A 21,585-nucleotide genomic window follows, 5' to 3' on the forward strand; every position below is an offset into this window, starting at 1 on the left:
TATTCACTGCCAGCTCCAGGATGGACGGAGGGGCGAGTCATGCACAGCCGAGGTCTGCCCTTCGACACCAGGCAGCGCGAGGGCTCAGGGTGGAATGCGGAGCAGGCTGCAGCGCGGGAATCTCCCTCACCAGGGGGTGTGAGCGGTCTCACCAGCTGCCTCCCAGATGCACAGCGGGTCACCCGCAGCATCACTGGGAAAGAACTGAGGCTAGAATCTGCTGTAGCTGACATCGTTTAAGCTCTCTGGATGATACTGCCTGCAACAGGGCCTGGCAGATGCTCTCTTCTACCAGGACCCTCCCTGGGCCATGCTGGGCCTCAGCTGCTTGGACTGTACAACAGAGATCACAATACCACCTCCAGCCTTCTAAGGGCCGGCAGAGGGAGAAGCCATGAGTAAAAGCGCTTGGCACACAGTAGGTGCTTAATAAATAGTCATTGGGATTAGTCTTGTAAACACAAGGAAACTCAGGCACAGAGTGGGAAAGCCATTTTCCCAGAGCCACACAGTGAAGCTGAAATTCAAACCTGGGTCTTGTTGCCCTCAGCTGGCCTTCCTCATTGGAACCTCTTCCCAGGGAGGCTGACACTGAAGGCCCTGCTGACGGATGTTTCAGACATATCATGGTCAAGGGCTCACTCTGGTGGACCCTGAAGACATGGGATTTTGTCCAGAGTAGACACCCCCTCCTTGGCAGTAGCCTTTGAGGCCTGTGCCTCCCAGGGCATCGGGGACACCTGCCAGTGGAGTAGGAGACCTCTGTCTAGACCTGGTGAGCTCCTACTCATCCATCAAAGCCCCAGCTCCCACACCCACTACCTCCTCCAGGCTGGAGCCTGCAGGATTGGAGGCAGACTCTAGCAAGGATGGATTGGGGATGGCAGCTGTGACAGTGGGAAGTGACCCTCAGAATCCAGTCCATCATTGAGATTAGATTGTTTTGGGGGAAGCACAATTTGTGGACCCTCCAGGTCATATCCAAACCTGGCCTGGACCAGTGAGCTTGGTTGCATCCTCTCAAATCAATCTTGGGTTGGAAATGGGATCAGGACGGACACACACACACACACACACACACACACATACACACACTTTGAAAGTACAGACAAACTAGAAAACACAAACACACGACTTGTCCAAAGTGCTTCCTTCTCAGCCCAGAGGGCAGGGTCTGTAGTCGGGTCTCAGGTGCCTGGGGCAAGACCTGGCAGCCGCTTCCGAGGAACGGCCAGTCTGACTATTGCTTATAAAAAGTAATAAATTAGTTGCAAGGACTCTCTGCTATTTACAACGTCGCCCGCAGCCCCCATCCCTGCTCCTCCTGCCCCACGGCCACCAGAATACGAGGGAGGCGCTGTCTCCACCCTCCAGCAAGGACCGAGATGGCTTCTGCCTTCTAGGTGTCGCAGGCTGATGTGTCAGTCTCCATCCAGGCGTGACTTGACGGGAAAAGACAGCACGAAGAACGCGTGGCTTCGAGGCCCGGGAGCGGCGGCTGGGCTCAGTCCTTCGCGGCCGGGGCTCCGGGCGCGCCCTCGGCGCCTTCCACGGCGATCTGCGGCACCGCGGCGAGCAGCACAGCGCCCTCCTCCGGCGGCTCGTCGAAGCTCACCTCCTGCACCGCCTCCTGCTTCTTGAAGGAGTCTCGGCGCTCGGACAGGTGCAGCCGCCGCATCACCACCAGCTCCGAGTCCTGCCCGCGGCTGCGGCGCCCGGGCTCCGCATCCAGCCGCTCTCCTGTGCCCAGCTTGTCGGCTGACTGGCCCCGACGCAGCCGCGGGGACCGGGGGGTGGGGTGCCCGGGCAGGGGCGAGGGCGAGCGCGGTGGGGCTGCAGCCACGGGTGGACAGGCCAGCGGGGAGGGAGGGATGCTGCTCGTGGACTTGCGGCGGCCAGTCTTGTGGCGTGGCGGCCCCAGTTTGGCAGCCAGGCCATGCAGGGAGCTGGGGCGGGTGTGGCCAGCAGCGGCTGGGGAGGCAGGGCTGCTGGAGCTCGGGGACACGCTGGGTGGGGATGCGGTATCTGTGGGTGACAGGCACAGGTCAGAGCCACCAGCCTCAATGTCCCCAGCCTGCAGGTGGGGCCCTGGGACTGACCAAACCTGCCAAAGCCCACATCTTTCACCGGTGCCACCCATCTGCACAGGGCCCTTCCCTTGGCCTAGATTGGGCGAACTCCTACTCATCCATCAAAGCCCAGCCCTTTCACCCCTTGCTCCAAGAAGCCTTCCCTGCCTCCCCTCTGAATTGCCTCAGTTTCTCCCTCCTTCAGGTCTGACCCTTTCCCAGTGGCGTGTTTTTTTTGGTGGGGGGTGGGGGATATGGGGTGGTTGGGGGATTGAGCCAGTGGTGCTCTACCACTGAGCCACATCCCTGGTCCTTTTAATTTTTTGAGACAGGGTTTTACAAACTTGCTTATGGATTTAATAAATTACTGAGGCTGGCCTCCAACTTGTGAACCTCCTGTCTCAGCCTCCAGAGCTGCTGGGATTATAGGCAGGTGCCATGGCACAGACTTTTTAAAAAAAATGGTACTGGGGACTGATCCGAGGGTCTTTCGCATGCTAGGCAAATGATGCAGCACTGAGCCATACCCCCAGCCCTTTTTAATTTTATTGAGACAGGGTCTTGCTAAGTTGCCCAGGCTGGCCTTGAACTTGTGATCCTCCTGCCTCAGCCCCCTGAGCAGCTGAGACTACAGGTGTGAGCCACTTAGCCCAGATTTCAAGACTAGGGGCTCCCCAGGTCAGCTCAACTCAACAATCTTCCCAACACCCAGACCGGCCCTCCCCACCCAGTTCAGTCCCAATGGCCCCCTGTCGCCCCCCATTTTAAACCCAGATCTTTGGCGGGATCTGTTCCTTAAACCGCCAGCAGCCGCCTCCTGCTTTCCCTTCTCCTCCACGGCTCACGGTGTTCCTCGGCTGCACACCCCTTCCCCGACCCCCACATCTGTCTCTGGCCACCCCAGGTTGCCTTTTGGGCCCTAGGAGGCGGGAAGGCTCCAGGTGGTCACCCCTGTCCCCAGGTCCTGCTGCCTCCTTCCCGGGGACCAGCCCTCTGGGGGCTGGGTGCGCACCCACCTGCTGGGGCGTCGGGGGCGGGGCTGCGGCAGGGCGTGGTAGGGCTGGGGGAGAGGCTGTGCGTGGGCGAGCCCGGGAGGCTCTCGCTGGAGGACAGCGAGTGGTGGAGGCCGGAGGAGAAGCTGCGGCTGGTGTGCAGCGCGGAGGCGGGCTGCTTGGAGATCTTCTTGAAGAGCGACTTTCGCCTGGGACAGTGCGGGGGACACGATGAGCAACCGGAAGTGGTTGCCTGCACCCCGTGTCCCCGAAGCCCGCCGCTCACCGGTCCTGGGTCTCCCGCCGGCGGCTCCGCTTGCTCCTGCGCGCCATGCGGCCCTTGGCCACGTTCTTCCGCGCCGGGCCCACCTTGATGGACGTGTTCTCCAGGGCCGTGGTCCGCAGGGAGAGCTTGTTACCGCTCTGTGGACAGATGGCAGGGTCGCCTGCGGGCCTCTGTGCTCTGGCGCTGGGCCACCGAGCCCCCCCCCCCCCCCCCCCCCGTCCATTCCTTTGCGTAGTGTCCCCCCTTCCCTGTCCACACACCCCTCACCTCATGGTCTGCCACCCACAGGGTCAAAGACACAGCCCCGCCACCTGGAGCCATCTACCGCTCCATGTGGTCCCGGGAGCTACCAGCAGCACCCGCCTCCGCCCCTTCCCGATGCTCATCCGTGTCCTGCACAAGGTCCTAGGTCAGCTGCCTGTGGCCACAGGGAGCTGGGGGAGCCACACAGGGTGGCCAGGGGGCAGGATGGCTTCTGGCAGGTCACAAGGGGGCAGAGGGAGGACGCGAGGCCCAGAGCGGACGCTGCGCGGGCACCTTCAGCAGCAGCTCCACCACGTCCATGTGCACCAGCCCCAGCACCGACTCCCCGTTGATGTGCGTGAGCAGGTCCCCAGCGCGCAGGCCCGCCTCCTGGGCAGGGCTCCCGTCCTCCACGCTCTGGGGACAGGGGGACACGGCTCAGGGCTGGCCACCCCACGTCCCAGGGCTCCAGCTGCTGCCCTCACAGGCCTCGGCTTCCCTGCGCTGGGCAGTGGGGGGCACAGGTGCCCTTGCCACCGTGCGCCCCTGCCACCTTGCGCCCCTGCCACCGTGCGCCCCTGCCACCATGCGCCCCTGCCACGGTGACCAGGGGCTGGGCGGAGACAGACGCCGACTCCAGCTGCCTCTGCCACTGGTGGGAGCCACACTTGCAGGACACCCTGCTGTCCCCACTCACCCTGGGTGCCCCCCCACTCACCCAGACAACATGGTGCACGGTGTAGACGTCACTGTCACCCATGTAGACGCGGATGGCCCGCAAGCTGAAGCCGTACTTCTTGCCCGAGCTGTGGATGACGATGGGGGGCCGCAGGCTGCCGCACACGGGGGACGGGTCCCGGCTGGGCGAGGAGTCTCGGGAGGACGGGTTCGAGGACAGGGAGCGCGGGGACAGGGGGCTCATGAGGGGGCCGCCGCTGCCGTCATCTGTGGGCATCGGGGGGATCACTCCCTGTGGGTCCCCACGGGGCAGCCTCCTCCCCCACGGTGGGCACGGTGGCCGCCTGCAACCCGGGCTCAGCAGCACAGACGCCCCCAGGCCTGGAGCTGGTCCCCAGGGGCCAGCGCTTCCTCCTCTAGGGCTCAGCCCAAGGGGACCCGCTGGGACCCCCTCCCAGCTCCCGAGTCCCTGGCCACAGCTGTCCTGGGCCTGCTGGTGACACACACCTGGGTAGCATCGGGCCAAGATGGAGCCTCAGCTGTTACCTGCTGTGATGATGAGCGACAGGGCAGAGACGGACGCTGACTTGGGCACACGTCCCCCGCTGCCCCCACCACTGCTGGGGGAGGCCCGGGACTTCTCGGGCCCTGGGTCTCTCGGGCCCCCGAGGCGGCGGCCCCGGCCGGCATCCAGGGGCCGGGGCGTGGAGTGGCGGGCGCCCGTGCTGTTGCTCCGCAGGCGCGCGTGGCTCAGGGCCGCTGCGTCAGCTGAGGGGGTCGGCGAGGTCACCCGGCGCCCCTCCTTCCGGTTGGCATACACACAGCGGCCGCCTGGTTCCCTGTCCCTGCGCCGAGTCCCCTCCCTTTCCTGGAGGCGTCCTCTCTCCCGCCCAGTGGGTCCTCTGTCTCCTCTCGGGGCTCCCCAACCCCATCTTGACCCTGTGAAGCTGGGGCTGTCGCCCTCCTGACCGCGGCTCCGGGGGCCTGAGACCCCCCTGGGGACTCCTGCGCACCCCCAAAGCCCCCAGCCAACAGCCCTCCTGCCCCTGGGCCCCTTACCGGAAAGGCTTGAGGGCGTGGGCACCACTGGGGTGGCTGGCGGAGGGGGGTCGGGCTCCCCCAGAATGAAGACGGGCTTCTTAGTGTCCCCAGAGGCTGGGCCTGCTCCCTCGTCCTCTGAAGAGAAGGCAAACTTGGGCATCGTGTCCAGGCTGACGGTGCCCAGGAGGGATGGGCTGGGGCCCCGCTCAGGCTGCGACGAAGAGGAGTGACAGGAGGAGCCGGAGGACGTCCAGGACCTTAGCCTGCCGGGAGGGAGAGCCGCGTCCCTCTGACCAGGTGCCTGCACCGCAGCATAGGTGGCCCCTCCTGGCCACGTCTTACTCAGCCTGGAGGCTGAGGCAATACAGGTGCAATACAGGGGAGGCCTCTGTGTGCCTGGAGGACTCCTATTTGACCTTTAAAACCCAGCCTCCAACGCCCATTCTCCAGCAGACACTGATTGTTTCTGTGGGGTCTGGGCTTTGAAGGATGAATAGGAGTCTGTTAACAAGACATTCTGAACAGAAGGAACAGTGTAAGCAGAAGCCCAGCGGTGTGATGGTGCACAGCTGCTTTAATTTTTGGTGCGATTAGGAATCCAGAGCCAAAGGGAGTGAGGTTAGGAGGGGTCTGATAATCTGGCAAATGTGTCTGACCCTTTTCTACTGGGCCACTGGGAAGCTCCTTCAACCTCAGCAGGCTGGGAGGCTGGATCTGCCTACACCCTTGGGCCACCTACCGGACTTCAGTGCTCGGCCGACGGCCATTCTCCCCTTCGCTGCTGCGCTCCCACCCTTCCTCTCGGTCCTCACTGTAGCTCCTTTCAGTGAAGGTAGGCGTGGGCTGGACGGCCAGGAACTCAGAGCTGCTGTAGACCTGAGAGGCGGCGAAAGACCACAGGGATGAGGATGGCGAGGGCAGCCGCAGCCGCAGCCGCACCAGGGCCCGGCCAGGCAGCGCGTCTCCGACACCAGGTGCCTCCATTTAACTCCCTCCGTCGCCACATCCCCAAAGACAATGGTCTTTAGCTTGATGTACAGATGAGGAAACTGAGGCTCAGCGTGGCCTGGCCACTGGGGTCAGTCTCACCCAGGGCTCAGCCCAAAGCAGAGCAGAGAGATTTCTGACCAAACTTTAAATAAAGGGAGGCATTTAACATAAGCTTGTGGGGGTGAAGAATAACACCCAGCACAGCACCCAGTACTCAGCACAGCACCCAGCACAGCATCCAGGGCTGTCACCACAAGGAAGAAGCACACCAAGTGTCCTCCAGCAGATGGCTGACCAACGGAACGTGGTCCAGCCACACAGAAGAGCCCTCTGAGCCATAAAGGGCAGAAGCACCAACACAGAACACAAGGTGGATGGACCCCGAAAACATGACGCTGAGTGACAGAAGCCAGCAAAAGGCCACGTGGCGTGGAATGTCCAGAACAGGCGTGTCCATGGGGACAGGAAGCAGATCGGGGGCTGGGGGTGCTGGCAGGGACGGGGTCTCCTTTAGGGTGGTACTGATGCTCTGGAGCTGGGCAGGGCTGGGGTTGACACACTGTGACTGTGCTCAACGCCACTAAGTTGTGCACTTCAGAGTGGCTGAAACGTGAGCTTTGTTGTATGTGTTTTATTGCAAATTAAAAAACACACATAGCGGGCACAGAGGTGCACGCCTGCCATCCCAGCGCTCGGGAGGCTGAGGCAGGAGGATCACGAGTTCAAAGCCAGCCTCGGAAAAGGGAGGCGCTAAGAAACTCAGTGAGCCCGTCTCTAAATAAAATACAAAACAGGGCTGGGGATGGGCTCAGTGGTTGAGTGCCCCTGGGTTCAATCCCTGGTACAAAAACCAACGACCAAAAAACCCTACACCCAGAAAAGCTAGCAGACAGACAGACGCCTGGCGACACTTCTTGCGCACAGACACACCCCGGCCCCGGCCCACCTTGCTGAACCGGTGGGAGCAGGAGGAGAACTGGGGGATCTCAGTGGAGGACTCCTCGTCGTTGGTCTCCTCATCCTCAGAGCCCAGGTGGCGGTACCGTTCTGAACGTGCTGTGGGAGGGAGAGGCACGGCAGGATGAGGGCACACCAGGACAAAGGCCCTGCCCGGTGGGTCTAGGGACCCTGGACAGGAATTCTTGTCTCTGAGCCTCAGATTCCTCATCCTTGAAATGGGTCGTCCAGAATTAGGTAAAACTGTCTTTCAAATGCAAAGGATTTTCCCCAATTCACCAAAGAGGAAACAGATGCTCAGAGAAGACCTCTGACATGCAGTAAGTTCTGAGAAGGTGCGGGAAACAGCGCCCTTGCTCTGTGCCTGGCAGCAGCCTCAAATGGGGAGAAGGGTTGTCCAGGCCCTCAGCCCTCCCTGAGGAGTCCCTCCACGGAAACTCAGCAGGGTGTCCCCTTCTCCTCGACTGTCCCCCACCCCGGGGACCCTCTGGACCACGTACTGTCGAAGTAGCTGGTGTCGTCCTCGGCTTCCAGCTGCGGGACAAACTCGGCCTTGTGTCGCAGGAGCCCCGCCCAGTCCAGGGCCAGGAAGAAGGGGTGCTGCTTCACCTCGTGGGTGCCGCCTGCAGACACGCGGCCTGAGCCCGGGGCCCGGCCACGCCCCACAGCCCCCGCAGCCTGAACGTGACGCGGCCCAGGCAGGACTGGAAACCCAGGCCAGGAACCCCCCACCGCGCGGAGCCAACAGTCGGCTCGGCCCAGGCCAGCCCCGCTCCAGCGCCTGTCCCTGCTGGATCCCGGATTCCCTGGGTGGCACCCCCCAGGACTTCAGGACACAGCCCCAAATCCTTCCTCAGCCTCAGCGTCCCCTGTGAGCCCCCGACCCCACAGCTCTCGGAGGCCACCTGCCCTGGCGCACTCCTACGCGACCCTCAAAACCCCAGCTCCAGCCTCCCCCTCCAGGCAGCTGCCCCAGGACAGCTCTCGCCCCGGGCCCATCCCCACTCCCGGTCCCTGGGCCCCGAGTCCCAAGCGGACACCCTCCCGACCCTCCCCGCCTGCGTACCGGTGCCCAGCCGGTCCAGGGGGCTCTGCCGCAGCAGCCTGGTGATGAGGTCCTGGGCATCGGCCGGGAGGGCCTCGTCCCCCTCGGGCCATATGATCTCATCTAAAACAAGGGAGGGGTGAGGCGCCTTCCACCACCCCCCCTCGCTGTGCTCCTGGCCCTGGGTTCCCTTGTGCCCCTAAGCCTGACGAGCACCCCGCAGCGGAGCCCTCCTCCCGAGCCTTTCGGTCTCTGTCCCCGCAGCTCTCCCGGCTCCTCCGCAACAGCCGCCTCCCCCGGGGCTGCCCTGCTGCCCTCCTGGGCACTCTCCGCCTCTAGAGTTGCCTTTTCTTTTGTGCGGTGCTGGGTGTTGGGTGGAGCGGCCTCAGGAGCGGGGCAGGCGCTCTACTGCTCGGCCACACCCCAGCCTTTTTTTTTGAGACATTGCTACATTGCTGAGGCTGGCCTCCAACTTGCAATCCTCCTGCCTCAGCCTCCCAAGCTGTAGGGATTGGAAGGCTGCTCCACCGCGCCTGGCTCCTCTCTCTGATTGTCCATCTGCCTGCTGGACAGGGAGCACCACGATGGTGAAGCCGACCATCCCTCTCACCCTGGACCGTGTCCCCAGGGCACAGTGTCAGCGGTCAATCCTCAGGCAGGGCCATTACTTCCCAACCCGAGGGGGGACCCAGGAGGGCTGAGACCAGGGCCGGGGAGGGAACGCACCGCTGACCACCTGGCCGAAGAGTTCTTCAGGGGTGTCTCCGAAGAAGGGCACGCAGCCCACCAGGAATTCATAGAGGACGATCCCCATGGCCCACCAGTCCACCGGCTTCCCGTAGCCCTGGCGGAAGATCACCTCGGGGGCGATGTACTCGGGGGTCCCGCACACCTGGCAGGCAGAGCGGGCAGCTGAGGGTGGCCCAGCCCAGGACGGACCCAGGAGGGAGCAGGGGGAGACCAGGCTGGTCATGGGGTGGGCAGAACTCCAGGGGTCACTTTTCTCCATTTTCCGGCATCCCTGGGGCTGGCCTTGCGCCCAGGGGCCGCCGTGCGCCACCTGCTCACCTGCTTGTCCACAAACTCGCGGGCGTCCTTCTCAATGTGGCCCTCGTAGAGGTTGGTGGCCATGCTCATGAGGCCAATTTTGGACAGGCCGAAATCGGTCAGCTTGATGTGGCCGAGGGAGGTGATGAGCAGGCTGTGGGCATGGGCAGAGCGCTCAGGTGGGCGAGGCGAAGTCACCTGCCTGTCACCCGGCGCAGCTCCCAGGGGGCCCAGGCCTGCCCCCACCTGCCCCCAGGGCTACTGGAAGAGCAGGGGTCCCAGGCTGTGTCACAAGGGTCTCTGTGGCCCAACAGGTTGTGTCACTGCTGAACACCTACTGTATACAGTTGGCCCCCTGTACTCATGGTTCCGCATCCACAGAGACAACCGACTGTGGACTGAAAAATATTTTTAAAATATGTGTCTGCACCGGACACACACAGACATGCTCCGGCCCTCAGTCCCTGAACAACGCAGGACAGCGACGGCAGGTGCCCTGCAGGCCCGGTAAGGCCCAGAGAGGACGTGTGAGGGTTATTTTGAAAATGCTGCATTTTATAAAAGGAAGCTGAGACTCTGCCGATTTGGGTACCTGTAGGGACCCTGATCTCAAGCTCCAGGGGACACCAGGCCTGGCCGCGCCCTGCTGTTCAGGACAGTTGCCTAGAGCTGGGCGTGCGCTGCCCACCTGTAGGCCCAGCCTCTCAGGAGGCCGAGGTGGGAGGACTTCTTGGGCCCAAGAGTTCAAGGCCAGCCTGGGCAATGCAGCGGGACCTGCTCTCAAAAACAAACAAACAAAAATTTCTGGGGCAGAGGAAGCAGCTCAGCGGAGGAGCACTTGTCTGGCACGTGTGAGGCCCTGGGTTCGAGCCTCAGCACCACATATAAATAAAGGAATAAAACAAAGATCTATCAATGATTTTAAACAATTTAAAAAATGAGTTTCTGGAAAGTTCATGCTGTATGTTCATCATTTAGTGAAGCATTTATTTGTTACCATCTGTGTACCCTGGCTCTATAAAGCAATTGTGTGCACCTACTATGAACATCACTGTTGCTCTCCTTTTATTTCCTTTTAGGGGAACATCAGGGATTGGACTCAGGGGCCCTTGACCACTGAGCCACATCCCCAGCCCTATTTGGTATTTTATTTAGCGACAGGGTCTCACTGAGTTGCTTAGGGCCTCGCTTTTGCTGAGGCTGGCTTTGAACTTGGGAATTCTCCTGCCTCAGCCTTCCAAGCCACTGGGATGACAGGCGTGTGCCACCGTGCCTGGTGCCTTTTCTTTTCTTTCTAGTGTTGGGGATGAACCCAGGGCTTGCACGTGCTAGGCAAGTGCTCCGCCAATGACACCCCAGCCCTTAGGGGCAGAGTCCCTTCTACTTTGGTTTGGGTTCCTTAGAGCACAGAGGCCAGGCCAGATGCAGAGCAGATGTCAAATCACATTTGCTTTGTTTCACAAACTGCGATGGCTGGAAACACTGCTCTCAGCACTCACGTTCACATCTCCACACAGCAAGTATCTGAGAAGCACGTGATTGTTGCCTCACATAGAGAAAGCAATCAATAAGTAGGTGGCTCTCTCCTCTGTATTCAGCAGATGCTCAATAAATGCAAAGGTGCTCAATGAGTGCTTTAAAAATCATACAGGGGTTCCAAAGAAGGTAGTCCTGGGCCTGGGGTTGTAGCTCAGCAGTAGAGTGCTTGGCTGGCACGTGTGAGGCCCTGGGTTCGATCCTTGGCATCACATAAAAATAAATAAATAAATAAATAAGATAAAAGTGGTGTCCTACTACAACTAAAAGTAAATAATAAATAAAAAGATTTTTATAATAATAAAAAAAAAGTCCTGTGTCTCCCAGTCACTCTTGGAAGTCTGGTATGCAGTAGGTGCTTACTAGATACCAGAATGTAACTATCCTAAGACTCTCAGGGAACATGTTGCCTCTTTTCTCTAGACCAACCCATCTGGTCACTTGCTTTACACTTAAAAGTCTTGCAAAGTGCATGTCCTTGTTCCCTGTACATAGTTGGCGCCTCATAAGTGCATGTTCTCTCCTTTTGTGTGGTTGAGGCTCTGAGTGCATGGTATCTCCTACCCAGTTTGTGCATCCTCAGTGCATATCCCCTCTCCCTGACTGCCAGCATGTCCATAAGCACACTAGCCTTCCCCTGCATACAGCTGGTGCCTATTAAGTGTCTGTCCTCTTCTCTGTACACAATAGGTACTTCACATGTGCAGGTTCTCTGCCTTCCTGCCAGGAGGGGCCCCATGATGCTGCATGGTTGAGATAGGCAGGCCCCTGGGCAAGGGAGCCTGCACCCCACCACACCACCCAGGACAAGGCCCCCCAGGCCACCAGGCTGCAAGCCCCGCCCCCAGGCCATCAGGCCAACAGGCCCCACCACCCACACAGGGAAGGGCTGGGGTCCAGCGTGCACTCACTTGTCGGGCTTGAGGTCGCGGTGCACGATGCCGTAGTTGTGCAGGTACTCGAGCGCCAGCACCGTCTCCGCGAAGTACATGCGGGCCATGTCCACGGGCAGCGGGCCCATGTTCTTCAGGAGGGTGGCGCAGTCACCGCCTGGGGGAGGGGTGCACGTACATACTGCAGGTGCCTATTAAGTGCTGCTCTCCGCTCTGTACCAGCTACTCCACAGCGCACACTCCCTAGCTTTGGGTTGGAGGCGCTGTAATGCAGGTACCCCTCCGGCAGGTGGGGCTCCAGAGCAATGCAGGCCGCACGGACATGCGCAGTAGCTGCGTGCCCCCCCCACTCCTTTCCCGACACCCCCACTGCACTCCCAGCAGGGGTTCCCGAGAGTCCCCCAGGGCAGGCTGGAGCCGGCAGGGGACAGGGCGGATGTCAGTTTGATGCCACATCTGCGTCCCAGGCGCTGTGGGGGAGCCCCTGCCTGAACAGGCGGGAGCGGGGGACGGGAACCCCACCTTCCACATACTCCATGACCATGCACAGGTGGCGCCGTGTCTCGAAGGAGCAGAACATGCTGACCACAAAGGGGTTCTCGGCGAAGGTGAGGATGTCGCGCTCCACGAACACCTGCTGGATCTGGTTGCGCAGGATCAAGTTCTGCTTATTGATCTTCTTGATGGCGAAGCGCTGCCGCGTGTCGCGGTGTCGCACCAGGTAGACAGCCCTGGGGGTGGGGCACTGGCTGAACCCCAGGCCCCAGTGGGTACACCCCGCCCCGCCCCAGAACCCAGCCTGCCCAGCGGTGCCTTCCTGGAGGCCCCTCGCTCTCCACCGCCCCTCCCAAAGCTGCCACCCTCCCCTGCTGTCATGCAAATGAGCCAATGATGGCCCCTGTGTATTGGCCCCAATTATTCATTTCATTTTTCATGATTAATGGACACATAATTGTACTTATACTATGGGGCACAGTGTGATCACTGGACGCACATACAGGACATGTAAGGATGGGGACACTTCCGTCTCCTTGAACAGCCAGCATTTTTCTTTTTTTTTTTTTTTTACTTTTTATTGTGTACTTTTTATTTTTTTATACTTTTTATTGTGGTGCTCCGGATTGAACCCGGGGCTGCTTACTACCGAGCTCCATCCCCAGCCCTTTTTTATTTTTTATTTTAAGACAGGGTCTTGCTAAGTTGCTGAGATTGGCCTCGAACTTTCGATCCTCCTGCCTCAGCCTCCCAAGTTGCTGGGATAATAGGCATGAGCTACCGCACTTGGGCGCATTGATCATTTCTTTGTGTTGGGAGCCTTAGAGCTCTTCTCTTAAAAAAATTATGGGCTGGGGATGTGGCTCAAGTGGTAGCGCGCTCGCCTAGCATGCGTGAGGCACTGGGTACGATTCTCAGCACCACATAAAAATAAAATGGAGATATTAAAAAAATTAAATACTTAAATGTATATTCTTCTGTCTTTAGATGTATATAAAATAATAATAAACTGCTGTAAGTTGCCCCGCCCACAGTGCAGAGGCCCGGGGGCTCCCTGCTCCTATCTAACTGTCACCTGCGGACCTGCCCACGCCTCCCCCTGCCTCCACGCCCCCTGCTGGCTTTCTCTCACACCTGCCTCGCCAGTTCCTGCAAGGTCCACTGGCACCAGCTCAGACTTTGACAACATCCGGAGGACTGAAACAAGCCCAAGCAAGAGCGAGGGCCACTGAGGGCCACTGAGGGCCACTGAGAGCCACTGAGAACCACGTGGCCAGCCCAGCTCCCAACCACAGATCAGATAAAGGTACAGAGGCCTCAGCTGTTGCCTCTCTCTGCACCTCTGACCCAGAGTGTCAGGTGGACACACAGGCCCTGCTCCAGCACCCCTCTCCCTGGCAGTCCCCTTGACCCGCCCTTTTTCCATGGTAACACCCTAAACTGTCACCTCCAGCTGGGCGTGGTGTCACCAGCAACTCAGGAGGCTGAGGCAGGAGGACTGCAAGTTAGAGGCCAGCCTAGGCAACTGAGGGAGACCCTGTCTCACAGCTGGGGATGTTGCTCAATCAGGAAGGAAGGAAATAGACCACAGTGTCCAGGGGTCTCAGCTGCAAGGGACCCGGCTCTGTGCAGAGCTGTCCGGGCCACCTACATGACCTGCACTGCCTGCTGTATGCATGGGGTCATCTTTTTCCTTAACCAGCCTCCCAAGCCCTAGAGTCCTCTACCCTGGGGCAGGTAAAGGCTGCTCAGAGCCCATCCAAAGCAGTCACCTGGCACCTGTGTCTCCGTGTCCCTGCGGCCCTCAGCTGCCCTGTCTGCCCGTCCAGTATGAGGGTGAGAGTCTTGCTGATAAGGGACAGGGGCTTCCAGGGCCTCAGCCATCCCTCTGCCCATAGGAGAAATGGGTCAGGGACCCGAGGACTCACCCATAGGCCCCGTTGCTGATGAGCTTGATGGTCTCGAAGTCACTCTCACATGGCTTCCTCCGGGATGGGCCAACCAGGGCACGGCTCTAGGGTCAGGAGGGGCTCAGGACCCTGCCCCCTGCAGAGCTGGTCCCCTCCCGTGGGAAACTCCTACTCCTCCTTCCAGGCTCACCTTCAGTGCCCCCTCCCACCCAGCCTGCCCTGCCCCAGCCTTCATGGGGGACAGGCCCACTTCTGCCACCTCTCCCCAGTCACAGGTATTTATTAAGCACCTACTACACCCAAGACCCCCCCAAGTCCAGCCCTCTCATGTCTGCCTGGCCTACTCTGGAAGAGCAGATAGGAGGGGACCCTGGTGCTGCATGACTCACCTCTGGGGACTCGGGTGCTGGGGGCTGTCCTCCGTCGAGGTGACTCAGAGGCTCAATTTCTGCAGATCGAGAGAAGAGGCTTGAACAGCCTCACGCCTTGCCCCTTGCTCCCTCCAGAGTACTGTGGGGCTGCTGCCGGGCTGGGGACATCCTGACCAGGCTCCTGATACCATCATTGAGCCAAACCCAGAGGCTGGACTAAGCAATGACTGAGGAACCTTCTAGAAGGTCAATGGGTAGCCCAGGCTTCAGATGGCTCAGGACTCTGAGCTTCAGGCTGAGACCCCTCCCCTCTACTCGGGCACTGCTCACGGGGAGGCCTCGTGACTTTCAGCCTCTGGGCTTGGCCGGGGCACCTGAGCCTCCAAGACGAGGCCTGGGTTCAGGTTAGCTCCTTTTTATTCCCGGTCCCTTCACTCCAGGGTGCTCAGTAGACAAGCCTGGGCCACTCGCTGCCACCCCCACGGGGGCAGACCCTCACTGCTACCTGCAGCATCTCCATTCCACAGCACCACCCCCAAGGTCCAGGGGGCAGCCATGGCCAGTCTACGGGTGGTCTGGTCCCAGGCACACCTGGGTGGACACCTGCCTGACCTCATCTTCCCAGAGCCCCAGTCTCCCCAGCTTTAATAGCAACAATGATGGGGTTACCATAGCAACGATGCTGGTGAATGCTGCCACCGTCATGACCATGTCCAGCCCCTGCCAGCACCTTCACTGCCGTCCCCTTCCCTCCTCACCGGGCAGAGTCCAACCCCTGGGCCTTTGCCTGTGCTGCGCCCCCGACGCCTGCAGGGGGCCACCTCCCTGGGATCCACCCTTCAGCTTGGACACCGTCACCTCCTCCCAGTCTCCTGGACCACTCGGGCCTGGCCCAGGCCCAAGTCCCATGCTGTCGTGGCACTAGATCTCGGTTCACGCCCCAGGTAGCTGGGACTCCAGGTGCCCACCACCGCAGCGGCCTAAAAGGAACTCGCCCTGCCCCTGCAGTGCTGGGATGGAACCCGGGGCATCCAGTGCCAGGCAGGCGCCTACCACTGAGTCTCGCCCCTGCCCTTGGCTCAGCTGATGCTGCGTTCAAAGACACGGAGGTGAACTGACCCCAGAATCTGGGGCACTTGCCCGCACAAAAAGGGCAGGGTGGCGTGGGGTCTAGAGGTCGCTCGGACGGCTCCCTGGGCAGTTCCCTCTCCCTGCCCCGCCCCGCCGGGCTCACCCTCCAGCGGGTCCTTGGCCAGGCCCAGCTGCCCGATGATGTACTGCGGCAGGTCGGTCTTGATGCCCTGGCCCTCCCGGGCCTGGCCCTCGGCCGCCTCCAGCAAATGGTAAAACTCCTCCGGATCGAACTCCTGGGGTGCGGAGAGGGGGTCAGCGGGGCTCCCACACTTGGCTCCTGCAGTTCCAGACCCCTCCCCAGGTCTCCCACCCGAGCAAGGTGGCACCCTGGGTCCTGCACAACGGGAGAACTGTCGCGGTCCTCCTGCACAGCCAGAGACCTTGCATTTGTGCGCAAAAGGGGACGCACCAGGCACTCGAGGAGCCGGGCGGGCCGCGAGATGATGATGAGTAGTTTGCGGACGAGCTGGACAATGAAGCCGACCTCCTCGCTGTCGGAGCGCTCGTGCGCCTGGGGAGGTGGGCGTGGCGTCAGCCTCAGGCCACGCCCCTCCGCCCCATCGTCCTGCCCCATCGACCCCCAGCGGCCAGCCCGGGCCACCCACATCCTGCAGCAGCCGCTCCAGCTTCTCCTGCATCTCCAAGAAGTAGCGGGAGGTGACCAGGTTCTCGCCAGACTTGGCCAGGCAGTCTCGGGCTAGCTCCACGATCTGGTGGTGGATGAAGCCCAGGACGCCATCCGCCAGGGCCAGCCGTGCGCCCGGCGCATGGGCTATGAGGAACTCCTGCAGGCGGCCCTCCATCTGTGCCGTGGCCTGGATGTCAAGGGGACCCGGTCAGAGGGCAGCTGGGGAATGGCATATGCACGCGGTACAGGACAGAGCGAGCCATGCCACGGAGGGGATGATGGGCAGAGCAGCAGCGTGCGCAGGAGGCGGCAGGTCAGAGACGGAGGGACAGGCAAGGACGACATGACACCCACAGACTGGGGTGGACAGCGCGAGGACGGCACTGGGCCGGCCCAGCCACCAAGCGGCTCACCTTGGGAAACCTCTCCCGGTACACGTGATTCATCATGACGATCTCATTGTCGAAGGTCCCTGATGTGCGCCCAGGACTGGAAGGGGGACGGGTGGACAGTTTGTGACATGGGACACGAGACCCAGCCCAGAGGAGGAGGCAAGGGGCCTGGCTCTGGGCCAAAGGTGGGGGCCAGAGGTGGAGGAGGGACAGTGTGGGTCCCCACACCAGCCCAGGAAAGGGCTGGGCCTGGGGCCGAGGTCAGGCCTACCTGAGGCTGCGGGAGCGGGGGCGCAGGCGCGGTGAGCGGTGGCCCTCCTCATCAGCCACACTCTCTGAGCTGCGGAAGTGCTTGGACAGGAAGCAGAGCTCGTCCGGCGTGGGCTGGAAGGGAAGCTGGTGGAGACGCTCCCTGGAGGACGAGCTTGACTGTCGGGAGGGGAAGGTCAGGGTTAGAGCCAGGGCCCGGGTGCCTCCGCTCAGGACCACACCCCGCCTACCTCCTAGGCATCCTTCAAAACCCCACGCCCACGCCCCCTCCTTCAGGAAGCCCTCCCTGCCTATATTCCCAAGTCTCCCTCAGGTCAGACGCTGGCCTCACAGGCCTGGAATCTCTGGGTCCCCCAGATTGGGGGCTATTTGGGGTCAATGTTAGGTCTGTTCAGAGGCCCCCTCCACTGACCAGAATGGGGCCTGTGGGGACAACCAGGAGGTCTGCCTCCTGGATAACTGAGACCTTAAAAAAGTACCAAAGGTGTGTTCTCCCCATGGGGCACCCGCCTGTGCACCCCCCAAGGAGGAGCCCTGGGTACCGAAACGGTGGAGCTGGGCGTGTTGGTTCCATAGCCGGAAGACGGGAGAGACGCCAGGGACCATCTTCTGCCGTCTGCCCTGGAAAGAGGAACAGCAGTAGATGGCATCATGGCCCAGTCCTGGTAGCCAGTGGGGACTCCAGGTCGGTACTGTGGCTTGCAGAAAATAGCTCCGTTGGAAGAAGGACCTTGGGAAGGCTGAGCCAGGGGCATGGGCTGGCCAATCCGCGGCGTGTGCTTTCTTCCTGACCCCAGGCGTCTCCTCCAGGAAGCCTTCCCTGACTACAGCTGCCAGTGTGCCCCCAATCTCAGCCTTGACCTCTAAGTTGTAGCTGCTAGGGGACACACTGGCTGCCTCTGGCAGATCAAGGACTCCTTGAGGGCCAGAATCTAGCCTCCCATTCACTGCACACAGCAGGGGCTCAATAAATGTTGAATGAACAAGTGACATTCAAGTCCCTGACATGTTACAGGTGCTCAGTCAGCTCTTGATGAGTGAACTGGTGACTTGTTTAGGGCCTCACTGGTTCTGAAGTCAGGTGCCCCTCGTCCTCCCCGGGCTCGTTGCAATTACCTGTCCACGCGGTGGATGTGGCTGCCGGGGGCCGATTGTTTGCCAGGGGCAGGAGCCAGAGGGAGACACCATCACCAGGCAAGGGGAGGGGAGGGGAGAAGGCGAATGAGGAGCAAATCCAGCCACCCAGCCTGGGCCCTGCGGGGCACTGTCCCCTGCGGCCACTGTCCCCTGCGGCTGGCGACCACTCACCTCCGGGCAAAGGGGAAGTTAATGGCAGATGCAGCGGAGAAGTTCCGGGGACTGTCCAGGGGGCTGCTGCCTGCTGAGGGGGGCGGGGACACTGAGTCAGGGGACAGAGACAGGCCAGAGACACCTGCCTGTGGCCCCCCACACTCACCGGTTGGGACAGACAGTGGTGACAGGGGCCGGGATAGAGTCGGTGACGGTGTTCCCACGACCAAGCTTTTGCGGTTCCCGCTGCGGCAGCTGTCGGGGTAGCAAGGGACGAGTCAGATGGCCCGCCCAGGCCTCTGCAGGGCACCACATGTCCAGCCGGGAGCACAAGTGTGGCCAGTTTGGCGGCAGGACGGAAGTGGGCCCGACCACTCCCGCTGCACCCGCCACCCGGGTGGTTTCTCCCAGGTGCTGGGCCTGGACCTCGGCCTCACCGTGGACACTGTGCGTGGCCAGGGGACCCAGCCAAGCCTCAGGCGTCTGTGCCTGCAGCTGCTGCCCACCCTCCACCCAGGCCACGTCCACTGCCAGGCAGACCCGCAGATAAGGCAGAGGGGACACCTGGAGCCCCCACTGGCCTGAGACAGCCACTGTGCCTGCGCACGCGCCCCAGGCCACTGCCCCCACCTGTGGGCAAGCCCCTTCCCCCAGGATCCACCTAAAATGCCAATCTCACATGACAAAGAACCAGAGGACGGCGACCTGGCTTCCTGTGAGCATGCCTCACTTGGCCCACCGCCCCTCTCTCCTCCCTTCACCGCGGGTCCCTTCTGGCCACCAGACTCCTGGCACAGCCTCTTTCACCTTGCCTGGCCTTCCTCCACCCACCTGGGCCCTGGCCCAGCCCCCGCCTTGGCAGAGGGAATCGAGAGTGACAAGTTCCCTGCCCCCCACCCCCAGCAGTCGCCCAGCAACGGGCCCTGCTCTGCTCCCATGTGCGGTGCCCCCACGCAGCCACCAACGCAGCTCAGCAGGAGAACTGCAGGGAGGCAGGCAAGGGTTGGGGCCTCTAGAGGGACGAGACGGAGTCCCAGGCAGGAGGCACAGCCCTTGCAGGCCAAGACCTGATGGCATGATCCGTAAACATAGGCGACAACCAGGCAGGGAAGAGGGGCCCACGCGCAGCTCCTTCTGGAGCCTGTTTCCCATCCGTGTACCTCGAAGGATCGGGGGAGATTCCATGAGACCCACACACGGCGCTCAGCTTTGGACCCCAGGGGGGTGGGTGCCTATCATGTTGCCTTTCTCTAGACACCACTCTGAGGTCCCTGACTCCTAGGGGGCATGACACCAACTCTACCAATCCTGACAAGGCCAAGAGGAGGAGAGATAAGCTGCACCCATTTCCCAGACTGGGAAACCGAGGCCCACAGACGCCAACAGCCTCAGGGATGTCCTCTAGCCTGAGAGGCACAGAGACAAAAGTGAAACCGGTAGGTTTCTGCCAAACTTCCTGCCAACCCCCCATGTACACACACACCCACCAGTCGCCACATCCTCACACCCCAGCGCTGCGGCCCACAGCGCTTGCTGGGGTCCTTTGCTGCTTCCAGTGGCATTTGGAAAAAAACACTCGGTTGGCCTCCCTCTGGCTCCCAGGCAAGGCCTTGAAACCACAGCCAAATCCGAGTCTCAAAGGAGAACTAGGCATCATCCATTCACTTTCTGAGCACCTATCGAAAGCCAACTGTTTACACAACCCTCCCTGGAGAAGGCTCAGGACCAGTAACTATCCATATGGAGCCCAGGACACAGCACAGAATAAGGATTTGGCAGGAAACAAGGCCTTGAGGCCACTTTCCTGTACCCAGTCTCTGCCAGGCCCAGACACACTCCAGGGTGCCCCCAGGATCTCAGAGGAGAGTCTAAGCCCTGAACTCAGCACTGAGGTCTTTCAGCAGCTGGTCCCACTGCCCAGACTTTGCCTATCTGGACAAACAGAAACACCAATGAGGAACCCGAGAGGGGTTAGAGATCATCATGAGGTCACACAGCCAGGTGATGGCTAAGTTGAAACTTGAACCCAGATCCTTAGAGTCCACAGCTCCCTCCAGAGAGACCCAGCCTTGCCTGGGGTTAACCCAGCTATTTGGTCCTGACTTCCCACCCACACACCAGCCTCCTGCAGTAGATATTTGCTTCTGAGCCAACATTTCCATTGAATGGGTCCTTGGGACAGAGCAGCTTCAGTCTTTCCGAGCTCCTCTACAGTTCTGCTCAGACCTAGAGTCCAAGGTTCGAATCCTGACTCGGTCCCAACTTGCCGCTGCCTTTGTCACCACCCCAGCTGCGACCCGGGCAGAAAGATACCCAGGGACAGACAGCAAAGGGAAGCTGCCTGGGACCCTAGAGAATACGTTGATCTCAAAACGTGCCCCCGCTCCCACGATGGCCCTCCATGGCCCCTGCCATGCCGCCGGGTCACACGTCTGGCAACTCATACTTGCTGGGTCCCCGCCGCGCCTGGGCCGGCACGGTGCCCCTACCTCTTGGAGCGCTGCAGCAGCGCGCCCTTGGCCAGGCGGCTCCGATGGCCGGGAGCCGCCACCGCCGTCCAGTAGCTGGGGTCGGACATGCTGCTTCCCTTTGTGCGGCCGCCGCCGCCCGAGGTTGGGCAGGCGCGGGGGCAGCCGGCGACGGCGGGGCGCGCACCTCCGCGGCGGGAAGAGCCCCGGGAGCCCCGCGGAGCCGGGCCGGGCAGGGGGCGCCGCGGGGCCGCGGGCGGGGGGCCGGCGAGGAGGAAGCGCGCGCCCGGGAGCGCGGCGGGAACCCCGCCCAGGCGAGTGCGGGGGCGGGGCCTGGCCCGGAGGGGCGGGGCGAGAGACACGGAAGCGTAGCCGGCGGACCCGCGTGTCGGCGAGTGGGCGGGGCGTTGCTATGGTTGAGGGCGGCGGGGCGGGGCGTTTCCAGGGGCGCGGGCGGCGAGGGCGGGGCGTCGTTGGGGCCCCAGGCGGCGAGGGCGGGGCGTTGCTAGGGCCCCAGGCGTCGGGGGCGGGGCGTTGGCGGCACTTCCACAAGTGGGAGCGGGGGATCTTGCCTATTTTCCCCCAACGTAAATCCCATCACTGTCCCCTTCCTCTTTCCCGCCGCGCTAAGCCCTTCTGGGTGTGGCACTCGAGACCCACCCAAGCGTCCTGGCCGGGCTCGTGCTGGCTCCACTGCTTGGAATCCAGCGTGGCAAACCCAGCTTCCCTTCCCTGGCAGCCCTGTCGACTTCTGGCTGGGGGCCCCTGGGGGTCCCAGCGTCTCCCACCACTGGCTACCAGGGGGAGTGTTGGGCAGATGGAACCTGAGCACCTGGCCTCCTATGCCCGT

At 61.5% G+C, this 21,585-nt stretch overlaps 1 protein-coding gene across 3 annotated transcripts; it reads right to left on the reverse strand.

The window, feature by feature from the left end:
• Nucleotides 1–8: 8 nt before the first annotated feature.
• Nucleotides 9–20,903, reverse strand: Mast3 (microtubule associated serine/threonine kinase 3). 3 transcript variants are annotated; one of them, XM_076846192.2, is made up of 27 exons: nucleotides 20,757–20,903; nucleotides 18,434–18,522; nucleotides 18,286–18,358; nucleotides 18,094–18,114; nucleotides 17,520–17,598; nucleotides 16,979–17,136; nucleotides 16,729–16,804; nucleotides 16,293–16,502; nucleotides 16,097–16,198; nucleotides 15,788–15,920; nucleotides 14,572–14,630; nucleotides 14,201–14,286; nucleotides 12,300–12,508; nucleotides 11,796–11,934; nucleotides 9,370–9,502; nucleotides 9,028–9,193; nucleotides 8,323–8,424; nucleotides 7,757–7,879; nucleotides 7,246–7,355; nucleotides 6,049–6,185; nucleotides 5,328–5,572; nucleotides 4,815–5,036; nucleotides 4,309–4,535; nucleotides 3,885–4,007; nucleotides 3,348–3,484; nucleotides 3,086–3,270; nucleotides 9–2,025 (listed from the first exon to the last, which is right to left on the reverse strand). In XM_076846192.2, exons 1-27 carry the CDS (start codon nucleotides 20,843–20,845, stop codon nucleotides 1,505–1,507), a joined length of 3,954 nt encoding a protein of 1,317 aa, XP_076702307.2. In that variant the 5' UTR covers nucleotides 20,846–20,903; the 3' UTR covers nucleotides 9–1,504. The 3 variants fall into 3 exon arrangements, with proteins under 3 accessions (XP_076702307.2, XP_076702316.2, XP_076702298.2); XM_076846201.2 differs by lacking the exon at nucleotides 18,094–18,114 and having other exon boundaries at nucleotides 18,286–18,355; XM_076846183.2 differs by lacking the exon at nucleotides 18,094–18,114.
• Nucleotides 20,904–21,585: the final 682 nt, after the last annotated feature.

The sequence above is a fragment of the Callospermophilus lateralis genome, chromosome 1, assembly GCF_048772815.1.
Source record: "Callospermophilus lateralis isolate mCalLat2 chromosome 1, mCalLat2.hap1, whole genome shotgun sequence".
NCBI lineage: Eukaryota > Metazoa > Chordata > Mammalia > Rodentia > Sciuridae > Callospermophilus > Callospermophilus lateralis.

Excerpts from the sequence above, each read along its gene's own strand:
- Mast3 (XM_076846192.2), bottom strand. The coding sequence starts at position 20,845 with ATGTCCGACCCCAGCTACTGGACGGCGGTGGCGGCTCCCGGCCATCGG. Across the intron at positions 14,287-14,571 it reads CAGCACCCGAGTCCCCAGAG|AGCCGTGCCCTGGTTGGCCC; the intron begins GTGAGTCATGCA and ends TCCTGACCCTAG. Across the intron at positions 12,509-14,200 it reads ATCAGCAACGGGGCCTATGG|GGCTGTCTACCTGGTGCGAC; the intron begins GTGAGTCCTCGG and ends CCCCACCCCCAG.